Here is a 15,107-nt window from a genome sequence, read left to right on the forward strand (position 1 = left end):
TAGGGGTGTGCTCACAGATTTTCTCAAACAAGATGCCTCTAGGAAGCTTAAGGGATATTGCCTCATATTCTCTCAGCAAGGGCCCAAGGTAGAGAAGAGATTACGGGTATGACTTCTGCCTAATGGAGTAAACACCCAGAAGCATCACAGGTGACACCCACAGTTTTTAAAGGAGGTATATATGTAGAAATACCACTAGTTTGGGCTGAGAGAGTCAGAGAACAATGAGAGCAGAGGCCTTTGGACATGGAGAATTCTGTCAAGAAGCAGGCTGCATTAGATGCTCAGTTGCAAACACATGCTGCTTTTCATAGAAAAAGAAGAAAAAGAAGGATAATTAAAAGGGCAGAGCCAAGAACCACGGAGAATTACTCTTAGGCCTCGACCCTTAATAAATAAACTGATACTTGCTTGGATGGCCTTCAGAATGCTGTGTACCAATGACTCCATGTGCCTCCTATTTGCCGCCTTTTGAATAGAAATGTCAATAAAGGTTATCCTACACTTGTCCCACCACTGTGTGTTGAGCATGTGGGAGAGGTAACTTGTCTCTTTAGTTTCATAGGTTGAGAAGAAATGTACTCAAAGCGCTGTACTTAAGGAATTAAAACTGAGGAGCCCCAACTGCACCTGGACCTGATTTAGATGACGAGATTTTGGATATTTAGCTCACACTGCAATGGGATGAGACTTTGCAATCCTTGGAGGGGTGAGGATATTCTGCACATTGAAGGGATGTAAGTCATTGAGGGGCCAGACGAAGAGTGTGGTAGCCAGATTCCAGGATAGCTCCTCAAGATCTCGATCTCTTGGTAATCTCTTTGTAATCTCTTCCCCATGAATGTGGCCTGGATTTACTAACTTGCTTAATATGGCAGAAGTGACGAGGTGTTAACTCAGAATAAACTATAAAAAGATTGTGGTTTCTGTCTTGGGTGCTTTTGCTGGTTCCCTCTTGGATCACTCGGCCTGGGGAAAGGCAACTGCAATGCTGTGAGGCAACCCTGTGGAGAGGCTCAAATGGTGAGAGATTGAGACGTGCCAATAACTACACAAGCGAGCTGCAAGGTAAACTCTCCCCATGAGCCTCCAGCCCCAGCCCACAACTTGGCTGGTACCTGATAAGAGATGCTAAATGTTTTTGTTTTATTTTAAGCTGCTAAGTTTTGGGCAATTTGTCAATGAAACAATAGATTAATACAAAGAACAGAACTGAGAAAACATAATGAAAAGGAAAAAGGTGAATCAGAGAATGAATAGGACATAGTCCTGTTTTCTTTCAACAATAGATAAGCATAATCTTGGAGATAAAGAGTGGAAGAAATATGAAATGACCAATGCTCAAATAAAGCAGTAGCAAGAAAATACAACAGTAGAGAAAGGAAAGTAAGAAGGGAAAGGGAGAAACACTCTTGCTGAAGATTCCTTTATGATTAAAGGAGATAAACAAAAGGACAGCGAAGAAAAAAGAAGTCCACTGTGGTCTCTGAGCAGGAGAAGATGGGTCATGGAACCACTGAAATGCTACTGACATCATGGAAGCATCAAGGAAAAGTCACAAAATCCTTTGTAAGGGTTTATATTCTGGGAACCATAATTACAAAGTCACTAGGGCTGGCTCTGAAATGACTGATGTTGAAGAGGGAAGAGGGTGATGCAATCTCTAGGAGTAGGGAACTCATCATTTATTTTGGAAGTGATTACTAGGGAAAAAAGAACTGTTGGCAGATCTTTATACTCACATTATTAAGCAGGCCAAGGATGATTATTTAGATGTGAAATGGTTGCTAGAGATGAGGTAGTTGCATGGATTTAAAAACTTTAAAGTTATAAATCTGCTGCCTAAAATATGAACAAACTAGAGGCAATAATGTATTCAGTGACACAAATGTGAGGCCCAGCTACGGCAAAGGAGGGAACATCATCTATCTTGACAGATGCTCTTGCCTGGTGATATTAAAGCCTAAATGTGTATTACAGCTGACAGCATCATGCCAAGTGGTTCCTGTACAAGCATAAAGACAAACTGAAAGAACAGCACAGTCTTAAACAAATCTGAAACAAATCTAAAATTTAAATACAGCATAAAATTTTTAAAAAATTGATCCAGAAAAAATGCAGTTATATTTAGAAAACACACATCTGGCCATATCTGCCAAATAAGAGCCCCAAACTGTGTTAGGTACTATAGTGGACACAAAAGAAACCCTGGCCCAAGGGACTTATGAACCAGCTGGAGACTCAAGTTCTGAGTGTAAACAATTAGAGAAGGACTCCTGAAAGGACAGACAGTATGCCTGACAAGTAAGTCATCCTTGGGGTGGTGGGATAAGTTCCAGAGGGAGAAGAGCAGTGGCAGAGAGAGGACGAAGGAGGCCACAGGGGAGCTGGGTGACTGTGTGGGCAGGCAGGGATGGAGAGGACAGACTCCAGCCCTGAATGTCAAGGTGGAGGAGCCTTTCAAGGAGGGAATTGTTTTGGGAAATCAGGGATGTGGCTGGAGGAGGGATAGGGCATCACAAGGCCCCAAAAGACCTCTGCAGGCAGCTGTGTCAGGGAGCTGATGGCTCACAAGCTGGACAAAGGGCTGAGATGGGAAGAGTCATGAGAAAACTGGGATACCGGTATGGTCATTCATTCCTTCATTCACAAATAATGAGTGCCAATTAAGGGCAAAGTTCCATGCCAGGCGCTCTGGAGACGCACAGATAAAATCTGTCCTTGAGGTGAGCCTTCTGGGGATAAGCAGGGACCAAGATGGGCAACACTCATATGAAGCAGAGGGGCACACGCAGATTCTCATGTCAATTCAGAGAAAAAGGATATTTCTCTGGCCAGGGAAATTAGGATAGGGTTGGAGAAAGGGGTTAGGGCATTTTGCTTACCAAGGACTTGGACTCTTCAAAGCAATTTGGTGGTGAAAGAAATTAAAGCAAGAGAAAGGTGATTAAAATGGGCAGTAACAGCTTAAGATTTTGTAATTATTTTTTTGCTTGGCAGAAAATAGCAATGGCATGTGACCAACAAAACACATTAGAACATAGTTAATCCAATTTTCCTCAGCTGAAAGAGAAAGGACAGGTAAAAAGGGAAGTGAAAGCAACAGTATCCTCGTAGCCTGGCTCACAGCCAACCAGATGGGCTGTGACCCCCAGAACCTGTCTCTCTTGTAATCCTAGGGATGATGTCAGGATTATATGGTACAGTGTGCTTTATACAGTGACAGTATTAACTGCTCAATAAAAGGTCTTTTTTTGTTTTACCAATGGGTCCAGAAAGAGCAAGGAACAAACAAGAAGAAAATCAAGGGGAAACCAAGAAAAAACGAAAGCCAATGGAGTATAAAGAAGAATACGTGCAAATAAGTCCTGTAGGCAGACATTGATTAGAGGCAAAAGTCAAAGAGGGCATGGCTATGGTATGATTAGTGGGATAAGCTACGGAAAAATTAAACCCCACCTTGAGGAAATAAACTGAAAAGCTAAGGATGTGTTACCCTGTAGGTTTCCAGAAGAATGATTAAAATTAAAACCAGTATAGGGCCTTTGAGCAAAATATTTAATGGTTGGAGAAAAAAACCAAGATGATTATATATTAAACACGTATACCTTTCTGCATATCCCTTCCCAGGAAGAAAAAATAATGGGCAAAATAAAAAAGATTATAATTATTAACTATAACTATAATAATTAGCACTTCAGTGATTCTCTTTGATAACCAGTTTGAAGTGCTTATCAAATACCAACTCATTTAATCATCATTACAACTCTGTGAGGAAGACATAATTATTACCATTTACCATTGACTGAGTCACAGAGAAATTTAACTTGCCCACTTGGGTGGGCAAGTTAAGCAACACTACACTAAATTGCTTCTTACAGTTATCCTGAGCTGGGTCACAAACTTTGGGTAGAATAACACTCTGGTGTAATGAGTTTAAAGCACCTACAATAAGAATAAGACCCCAAATTGTTGCAATGAAAAATACAGTAACTTTGGACTGGTAGTAGACAGTCCTTTAAAAATTCACACATAAGCCAGGCACTGTGGCTCATGCCTGTAATCCCAGCACTTTAGGAGGCCAAGGGAAAGAGGATCACTTGAGCCCAGAAGTTCGAGACCAGCCTGGGTAACATAGTGAGACCTCATCTCTACAAAAAAATAAAGAAATTAGCTAGTGTGGTCCCAGCTGCTCAGGAGACTGAGGTGGGAGGATCACTTGAGTTTGGGAGGTTGAGCTTGCAGTAAGCCATGATTGTGCCACTGTCCCCTAGCCTGGGCAACAGAGCAAGACTCTATCTCAAAAACAAACAAACAAACAAAACCCCAAAAAGCCCAAATCACACAGATTTATTAGGTTGGTGCAAAAGTAATTTTTTAAAATTAAAAGTAATGGCAAAAACCACAATTACTTTTGCACCAAACTAAATACCAATCAGGTTTGATGGAAACCCAAGGAGAAAAAGCTACAAATGGATGTGAGTAGCATTACTCACATCAGTAGGAAGATTTAAAAGGCAGTAAAAGGTCACAGGTTTAGGAAAAAAGATTATCCAAATGGCCAATTCTGATAATGCAAAGACCACAGATCCCCTGTTAAGAATGCATATGACAGACCATAATGCTGGGTAGAAATAAGGTCCCAGGAGCCTGCTGGCAGCATGGCCTGGTGCTGTAATCATGCACTCGAGTGTGTGATAATCTTCTCTATCTATGCTATTTGTCTCCTTTTAGGAATTGTACCCAAAAGCATAAGGCTGAATTTTTGGCAAAAATGTGATGTAAGAATCTAAGATATCATTATTGTGAAATACATTTATATAGTTAAAAAACATTAGGAACCAGGAGCAGTGGCTCACACCTGTAATCCCAGCACTTTGGGAGGCCAAGGCAAGTAGATTGCTTGAGCTCAGGAGTTTGAGACCAGCCTGGGCAACACGGAGAAACCTCATCTCTACAAAACAAAAAAATTAGCTGGGTGTGGTGGCGCATGCCTGTGGTGTCCCAGCTACTTGGGAGGCTGAGGTGGGAGGATTGCTTGAGCCCAGAAGGTCAAGGTTGCAGTGAGCCATGATTGTGCCACTGTACTACAGCCCAGGTGATAAAGCAAGTTCCTGTCTCAAAAAAAAAAAAAAAAAAAAAAAAAAAGGGGGGGAGGAAAAAGAATTAGAGCAAAAAACAGACCTTGCTGGTTTACAATGAAGGAAGCATGGCCCATGGCCTTTTCAAACGGAAAGAAAGTAAAAGGCTCTCTTAAATTCCACCAACCACCGATATTAGGACACGGGGAGTTCAACAACAGAGAGGAGGAAAAGGCTGATTTCAGAATTTAACAGCGGTGGCTCTCCCACAGTGACCCCTCACCTGTTTGGTTTCCTCTGAGGGTACAGGAACTGGAACTGTCTCCTGCTGCATCACTTCTGTGTCTCCTCCTCCTTCACCATCTGATGCTTCTAGAAAACATAAAGTTTGAAAATCAGAAAAGTCTCTCTCTCTCTCTCATTGCTAGTGCAATCTTGGTACCACCTTTCTAGAAGGTTCTATCTCTTCACTTTTTAATTCTGCCTCAAAGAAGCTGCACTTAAGGAAATGATCCAAAGTGAAACAGATATTTAAGCACCAAGATGGCAATCTCATTTATAAAACTGGAAAATTAAAGATTACTTAGATGTGTCACCTTAGGAGGGAATGTTTTATTATAGAATACTCATACAAGAGGACGTTTTGCAGCCTTTAAAAAATGGTATTTATTAAGAGTTTACAATGACAAAAGGCTGTCTTATGATGATAATAAGAAGTGGTCAGGGCGAGAATTATTGAGTGGCTACTACATGTTTAACACTACGCTTCATAGACGTTATTTTATTTAATTCTTACAGTATAACTACTGATTACAGATATGAAATCCCTCTATTCTTAGATAAAAAGACTGCTGTTTAGAGAGGTAAAGCCATTTACCCAAGGTCACACGCCTGGGAACTAAAGTCTATTTGAGTCCGAAGCTATCCCCAGCAAGTGATGCCTGCACCCAGAACCAGCCAGGCCTTGACATTAGATGCTGGCCCCAGGGGGACATGTTAAGATTGTGACAAAGGGATTACAGGTCATGAGAAATTCCTAGTTACAATTTTTTAACCTTTCCACAATAGAAAAAATAAATTCTTACCCTAAGAATCAGGAAAAATAAAAGTTTTAACAGTTTTCCTGTTTATAAAGCTCTCCTGAAGAAACACGGTGACCAGAAGGTTCTTATTTCTCCTAATATCACACTGCCTTTCAGGTTTTAGTGTTTGCTTCCTTTAAACAAATTTTTGATCTATCAAAGACTTTACTCATTCCCTTGAGTTTCTCTGTATATCTCAAAGTGAGCCTCAAATGTGAATTTGTGAACATGTTCTGTCAGAGTTCATATTTAGGTCCAACTTAACCAGTTTGGTAGGCCCGAGCTTTTAAATGTTTGCATACTGTGATGGTAAATCTTATATGTCAACTTGACTGGGCCATGGGGTGCCCTAATATTTGGTCATACATTCTGGGTGTTGCTGTGAGGGTGTTTTTAGAGAGATTAACTTTTAAATTGATAGACTGAATAGAGCAGATTAATTTCCATAGTGTGAGTGGGCCTCATCCAAGTGGTTGAAATAAAAGCACTGACCCATCCTTGAATAAGGGAGAATTATTCCTGCCTTTCGACTTGAACTGAAACATCAGCTCTTCCTGGATCTCAGGCCTATCATGTTTAGACTAAAACTGTATCATCTTCTCTAGTTCTAAGGCCTTTGGACTAGCACTAAACTATCAGCTCTCCTGGATCTCCAGTTTGCCAACTCGCCATGAAGATCTTAGGGCTGGGCTGGCTAGCCTCCATAATCACATGAGCCAATTCCTTAGACTAAATCTCTTTCTTTATATAATCCTGTTGGTTCTGTTTCTCTGGAGAACCCTGACTAATATGTGTACTTTTTTTTTTTTTTTTTTGAGACGGAGTCTCTCTCTGTTGCCCAGGCTGGAGTGCAATGGTACAATCTCAGCTCACTGCAACCTCCACCTCCCAGGTTCAAGCAATTCTCCTGCTTCAGCCTCCTGAGTAGGTGGGATCACAAGCACCCACCACCATGCCTGCCTACTTTTTGTATTTTTAGTAGAGATGGGGATTTGCCATGTTGGCCAGGCTGGTTTTGAACTCCTGACCTCAGGTGATCCACCTGCCTCGGCCTCCCAAGGTGCTAGGATTACAGGCGTGAGCCACGGCACCCAGCCTAATATGTATACTTTTAAGTGTGCAGCATGAGGAAAAAAGCCTACCCAATGGGGTACTGAAAAATAGCAGGCAGATTAACAGGGCCTTTGAAAATGAACAATTAAATTGTCATTAATTAAATAATATTTATAGGATCTTTGCTTCTAGGAAGATAGCTGTAGTAGTTACACTGTTCCCTCTCCCTCTGGCGAAGTACAGTGAAAAATCCTAGACATTACGTATTTTGAAAAATAGAAAGACTCTGACAGGTGGAGAGAAGATAGCAGACCAGCTAGGGATTTTAGGGACCAAGAATAATTCCATGGCAAACTCCCTGGGTTATCTCTTTGCCCCATTATCCCAGACTAAGAGCTGAAGAAGGCAGCTACCTGGAAATGCCAATGGAAGCAGACCAAAAAAGCCCCAATAAAAGTCTGCTCTCTCTACCAAAATGACCAAGAAAGAGGAAGCCTAGTAAGACTAAAACCTTTCAGACAATAACCACTTGACTGCAGCCACCACCACAGAAAAAACTATGACCTCATCCTTACCACCAAAGACAGAATGGGGAGCCTAGACTTCTACCCTTGACAGAGTGTAATGAGGCATCTCATGATGGACCCCTCAAGGCTCCATCTCCTACCAGGGTGATGTCAGAGACAAACTGGGAGCTGGGATTTTTATCCCCAGAGGGTGGTAATGAGCCCTCATCCATCCCCCACTGCCACCACCACCACCACCACCACTGCAGTATCAGTGGTGACCACATGAGAAGCCTGGACTTCCATCCCCTCCTGGCTGTAATGAATTATATCTTTCCCACTGGGATGGTGTCAGAGGAGGCTTAGTGGAGAGTTAGGACTTTCTGCATCACCCAGCAGTAATGAGGCCAAATCCACACTAATAGTTTCAGTAACCATTAAAAAGGCCATATAGAGAGATGTACTCAAAAACACCAAGATAAATCAAAGTGGGATTCTACAATATGTTCAAGTAATCCATAGGAAGATAGAGGACCAAACCCTGCTCCTCCCCTGCACAGAGCTGCAAAAATTAGTGAACAAAAAAAAAAACACATACACAGATTTAAACCCCCAACGTATCAATGAATATATTAAATGTAAATAGCCCAAACATACCAATTTAAAGACAGAGATTGACAGAATGAATTTAAAAATATGGCCGAACTATATGCTGTTATAAGAAACTTACTTCAAATATAATGACACAGGCAAATTGAAAGCAAAGGGATGAAAAAAGACATAATATGAAAATATTGGTCAATGGAAAGCAGGAGTGGCTATATTAATTTCAGGGAAAGCAGACTTCAGAGCAAAGACAATTACCAGAGAATGAGAAAGACATTATATAATGATAAAGGGTAATCTGTCAAGAAGACATAGCAATCCTAAATGTGTATGCACCAAACAGCAGGCTCTACACGCTTTGTAGAACTACAAAGCATGTGAAGCAAAAACTGGTAGAAATAAAATGAGAAATAGATAAATCCACAATTGACTTGTAAACTTTAACAGTCGTCTCTTAAAAATTGAGAGAATGACTAGATAGAAAATCGGCAAAGATATAGAACTGAGTGGCACTATCAAGCAATAGGATATAATCAACATTTATAGAACAATCCAATCAACAACGGCAGAATACATACTCTTTTCAAGTGTCACAGAAGGTATACCAAGGCAGACTATATTCTAGGTCATAAAACGTCAACAAATTTTAAAAGAATTGAAATTGATAAACAGCATGTAAAAAAGCTTTCAGCAACATTATGGCTAATAATGAAAGGCCAAAGCTTTGCTCCTGGTTGGGAACAAGGCAAAGATGTCAGGTCTTACCAGTCTTATTTGACACAGTGCTAGAACTTTTAACCAGTGCAATATCATAAGAAAAGGAAATAAAAGGCATATACATTAGAAAGGAAGATAGCAAACTGCCTCCATTTGCAGACAACATGATTGTGTACATAAAAAATCCCAAGAAATCTAAAGGCTACCCCTAGTTCTGTGAAAATTCTTATATTGGCTTCTATCAATGGGGGCTCCTTTCTCTCAATATTCTCCAACCCATCTTCATCTGGGATCCTTACGGGAAACTATGTCTCTCCTTCTTCCTTTTGCCTCTGTACTTCTTTCTACATTGTTGGTAGCCTGTACCTTGTAAATAGGCACATAATTTTACCTTGTCTTACAATGTGTACTGGTGTTGCATAAACGTTAGGTTTTCTCTCCATCTGAACTGTAAACTCTCTGAGAGTACATATGAGTACCCAAAGTACTTGACCCAGTGTTGACTAAAAATAAAAAGGACTCCCCAAACCTATTGCTTTATTTACATTTTTATTATGAAGTAACATATATTCTCTATGTAAAGCATTTAATCCAAATTTCCTCATATCCTCATAAAAATCCTTTGAAGTACAGAGAATGACCTACAAATAAATAATTGCCAGGATCAGCTCCATAAATGTTTAAAAATCAATGAATTATCTTAAAAAAATATAAACTCTGTTTTCCTCCATTCCTCAGAATCTGCTAGCTGAAGAACACAGTCTATATTTAAGCAATCTAGTTGAAAATAAATACAGTAGTCCCTTGGTATCTGAGGGGACTGGTTCCAGGACCTGTTTCACCTACCAAAATCCACAGATGCTCAAGTTCCTGATATAAAATGATGTAGTATTTGCATACAACCTATGTACATTCTCCCGTATACTTTAAATTATCTCTAGATTACTTATAATACCTAATACAATATAAATGCTATGTATAGAGTTGCTATACTGTATTGTTTAGGGAATAATGACAAGAGAAAAAAGTCTGTACATACTCTGTACAAAAAACTCTGTACATACTGTAAAGACACATTTTTTTTTTCAAATATTTTTGATCTGTGGTTGGTGAAATCTACATATGTGGAGCTCCTGGATATGGAGGGCTGACTGTAACATAGTTTTAAAGGTATGTGACACTTATGCAACAAAAACTACGAGAAAGATTAAAATACCTTGCTAATAAAATGCTCTAAATCTGAGTTACTTCTTGTTCCAAAAAGTTACTTTATCTGATACCTTTTAACATATTAAATGAGATCATCTTATATCACTGTGAATTGGATAATGTAGTTGTTTCCTTAGTCTGTGATGTTTTTTGATTCCAAAAGAGAAAACTGCTTTTCTGAAGGAAGGAGGCTAGTTCTGTGATTTCCATTAAGAGAATACTGAAAGAAAAGTATGGGGACCCAATCTAGCCAGGTTGGCTCCAGTACTCAGGTTCCTCCAGGACTGCTGGGATTTGAGGAGGCTAAGCTGGGCCTGTGCCACTCAGTCCCAGTGGTTGATTCAGCCAGTTAAGTGGAGTCACTAAGACTGCATTGCCTCTTCCCCAACTCCTTGAAGAGTCTACTTAAAAAAAAGACACTGCCAGATGGGACTGGTTAAGTTATTCCAAAAGAAGAGTCATCAAGTACACTGTCCTTTTTCAACCCCTGGCAACGACAGCAAATGAAAATAGAAGGCTGCACATCTTCTCTTTCCCTCAATCCCTACCTTCATCTCCTTTTTGGTTAAGTATCTGAAATCCAGTTTCCCATCATTTTCCTTAGGTTTTTAGGTACTTGCTTGCATAAACCCTTGAAGACCCTGGGAGGGGCCCTGGCAATGGGATCATACAGTCAATTGTTCTTTAAAATGTGCAAGAGTATGTGAAGACCGCTGTCTTCACCACAATATGTTAAGACCATTGTCTGTTTCCACTCAGAATTCTCCTGCCACATATCTCCCAGGGAGTAGTGCTGGATGGCTGGGAGCATTTTTGGGGATCCATTTAGAGGAAGCTAGTTGCACATACATTTAGTTCGAATTTAATGGGAGTTTTATGTGCTTTGCAATCACTTTTGTCTATGATCAAATGATTGCTAGCTGTTCTAGTGCTGGCTTCCTGCACTAGATACCCTGTGCTAACTCACCAGACATTCTGACATAAAGTGGGCAAGGCCAGAGGGTGTAGATCATGACACAGATGTGCCTAGAGCATCAGTCCCTAGAACCATGTGGGAAGTGGAGGAGGAACCAGGTTTGGAATATAGGAAACCTGAAACTAGTCAGTGGAAGATTCTTCTAATCATAAAAAATATAAAACTGTAAGCAGAGAATTAGGTTCTCATTTTTGCCTATTTGAAATTGAACGTCTCTCCTGTAGGATACATATAGTAGATGGTGCACTGTATGTGACTGAAAAGAAACCATATGTTTTTTATTTATTTGATGAGGATGAGTAAAATACAAATTTTCAGAATTGCTGTGGTTGGGGCAGCATTGTTTGTTTGTTTTTTTTCTTATTTAAAATAACTTGTTTCATACCTAATTTTTAAATTTTGTTTTTTTTCTTTTTCTTTTATACTTAATTTTGTATCAGGAATTTTGCATTCTTTTTCTAAGACAGGGCCCATGACATTGCATAAGCTCAGGCCTCAGAAAAACCTATATCTGCCCTGGCGAACAACCTTGCTCCTCTGTCTTTATTAGTTCTCATAGTTAGGAAAAGAACAACAGGTTAGGGGTTGTGGCTCATGCCTATAATCCCAGTGCTCAGGGAGGCTGAGGCGGGAGAATCCCTTGAAGCCGCGAGTTCAAGACCAGCCTGGGCAACATAGTGAGACTGCATTTCTAAAAAAGAAAGAAAAAGAACAGAAAACATAATATGGATGAATTTCAACAGCATGATGCTAAGCAAAAGAAGTCAGGCCCAAGAAGTTATGTAATGCATGATTTTATATATTTTGACATTCTAGAAAGGGCAAAACTATAGAGGCAGAAAAAGGATCAGTAGTGACCAGAGACTGGAAGTGGGGGACTTCTGGGGGGTGATTTAAAAATAAAAGCATCAAAGAGACCTCTTAGCAAAACAACAGAGGAAGAGAAGGAAATTTCATGAAGCTGAAAGCAGCTTCTTTTGAAGCAAGGATAGTGTGGGGGATTATGGATTGTGGGATTAAAATATCTGGGGTTCAAATCTCAGCTTCAGCAATTATTAGTTGTGTGATGTTGGGCAAGTGTTACAAATTAATGGAAGTTGGCTTCAATCATTATTTTTTAAAGTAAGGTTTATTGAGGAATATTTTACATATACTAAAAATAACTTACTGAACAGTTCTATGGATTATGCATACAGTTGTGTAACTGCACCCAGTGGGATCAGCATACTTTTAAGGTAAAGGACACAGGATAAGTAGGTGTTGGGTTTGCAGAGTAATATGAACATTACTGATAACTACTCAACTCTGCTGTTCTAGTTATACACTGCCCTAGGCAGTGTATAACAAATGGAAATGGCAGTGTTCTGATGAACTTTATTTATAGAAACTTGTCCTGGCTGGATTTCTTTCTTTTTTTTTTTTTTTTTTGAGATGGAGCTTCACTCTTGTCGCCCAGACTGGAGTGCAATGGCGCGATCTCAGCTAACCTCCAGCTCCTGGGTTCAAGCGATTCTCCTGCCTTAGCCTCCTGAGTAGCTGGGATTACAGGTGCCCACCACCATGCCCGGCTAATATATGTGTGTGTGTGTGTGTATACCTATATATGTGTGTATATATACACGTATATGTATACACACATATATGTATGCATAAATACATATGTATATATACACACACATGTGTGTGTGTGTGTGTGTGTGTGTGTATATATATATATATATTTTTTTTTTAGTAGAGACGGGGTTTCACCATGTTGACCAGGCTGGTCTCAAACTCCTGACCTCAGGTGATCCACTCACTTCAGCCTCCCAAAGTGCTGGGATTATAGGTGTGAGCCACTGTGTCTAGTCTCTTGGCTGGATTTTTAATCAATTAAAAAAAATGTTTCAAGGGTTTTTTTTAAGAGTTTAAACTTTTCATTTTATTTTATTTTACTTCAAGTTCCAGGATCCATGTGCAGAATGTGCAGGTTTGTTACATAGGTATACATGTGCCATGGTGGTTTGCTGCATCTATTGACCCATCCCCTAAATTCCCTCCCCTCACCCCTCACCCAACAACAGGCCTTGGTGTGTGATGTTCCCCTCCCTGTGTCCATGTGTTCTCATTGTTCAACTCCCACTTATGAGTGAGAACATGTGATGTTTGGTTTTCTGTTCCTGGGTTAGTTTGCTGAGGATGATGGCTTCCAGCTTCATCCATGTCCCTCCAAAGGACATGATCTCATTCATTTTGTGGCTGTGTAGTATTCCATGGTATATATATACCACATTCTCTTCATGCAGTCTATCATCGATGGGCTTTTGGGTTGGTTCCATGACTTTGCTATTGTAAATAGTGCTGCAATAAACATGTGTGCATGCGTCTTCAGAGTAGAATGATTTATATTTCTTTGGGTATATACCCAGTGATGGGACTGCTGGGTCAAATGGTATTTCTGGTTCTAGATCCTTGAGGAATTTCCATACTGTCTCCCACAATGGCTGAACTAATTTACATTCCCACCAACAGTGTAAAAGCGTTTTTATTTCTCGACAGTCTTGCCAGCATCTGTTGTTTCTTGACTTTTTAATAATTGCCATTCTGACTGGCGTGAGATGGTATCTCATTGTGGTTTTGATTTGCATTTCTCTAATGATCAGTGAGTTGAGCTTTTTTTCATATGTCTGTTGGTCACATAAATGTCTTCTTTTGAGAAGTGTCTGTTCATATCCTTCGCCCACTTTTTGATGGGGTTGTTTTTTTCTTGTAAATTTGTTTAAGTTCCTTGTAAATTCTGGATATTAGGCCTTTGTCAGATGGGTAGATTGCAAAATTTTTCTCCCAATCTATAGGTTGTCTGTTCACTCTGATGATAGTTTCTTTTGCTATGTATAAGCTCTTCAGTTTAATTAGATCTATTTTGTCAATTGTGGCTTGTGTTGGAATTGCTTTTGGAATTTTAATCATGAAGTCTTTGCCCGTGCCTGTGTCCTGAGTGGTACTGCCTAGGTTTTCTTCTAGGGTGTTTATGGTTTTGGGTTTTACATTTAAGACATTAATCTATCTTGAGTAAATCTTTGTATAATTGTAAGGAAGGGGTCCAGTTTCAGTTTTCTGCATATGGCTAGCCAGTTTTCCCAGCACCATTTATGGAGATCATTTCCCCATTGCTTGTTTTTGTCAGGTTTGTCGAAGATCAGATGGTTGTAGGTGTGTGGTTGTATTTCTGAGGTCGCTGTTCTGTCCCATTGGTCTATATGTCTGTGTTTGTACCAGTACCATGCTGTTTTGATTACTGTAGCCTGTTTCTGAGTATATAGTTTCTAATTGTTAGGTACAGATGTCTATGTGTGATCATAAACTTGTGTTTTAAAAAATGTTACATGCTGGCTGGGCATGGTGGCTCAGCCTGTAATCCCAAGACTTTGGAAGGCTGAGGCGAGCAGAACACGAGGTCAGGAAATCGAGACCATCCTGGCTAACGTGGTGAAATCCCGTCTCTACAACAACAGTGTGGTGGCGGGCACCTGTAGTCTCAGCTACTTGGGAGGCTGGGGCAGGAGAATGGCATGAACCCAGGAGGCAGAGCTTGCAGTGAGCCGAGATCATGCCACTGCACTCCAACCTGGGCAACAAAGCAAGACTCTGTCTCAAAAAAAAAAAAAAAAAAAAGTTACATGCTTATGAATTTTAATCTGTTTTATCTATCAATTATTGGGGTGTGTATTAACATCTGCCCCTCTCATTTTGAGCTTGTCAATGTTTTATAGTAATTCTACCAATTTTTATTTACATATTTCATAGCTGTCTTAGGCGCATGCAAGTTTAGAATTGTTATGACTTCCTGTAGAACTGTTCCTTTTATCATCATGTTGTGGCTCTATTTTTAAAAATC

The 15,107-nt window shown here is 40.0% G+C and overlaps 1 protein-coding gene across 2 annotated transcripts in view; it reads right to left on the reverse strand.

The window, feature by feature from the left end:
- Positions 1-15,107, reverse strand: part of CMSS1 (cms1 ribosomal small subunit homolog) — a 370,849-nt gene that overhangs the window by 28,433 nt on the left and 327,309 nt on the right. For both annotated transcript variants that reach the window (XM_050782097.1, XM_050782098.1), the window contains exon 2: positions 5,365-5,453. In XM_050782097.1, coding sequence (XP_050638054.1) covers positions 5,365-5,453 — 89 coding nt within the window. The remainder of the gene's footprint in view (positions 1-5,364; positions 5,454-15,107) is intronic.

Source organism: Macaca thibetana, chromosome 2, assembly GCF_024542745.1.
Source record: "Macaca thibetana thibetana isolate TM-01 chromosome 2, ASM2454274v1, whole genome shotgun sequence".
Lineage (NCBI taxonomy): Eukaryota > Metazoa > Chordata > Mammalia > Primates > Cercopithecidae > Macaca > Macaca thibetana.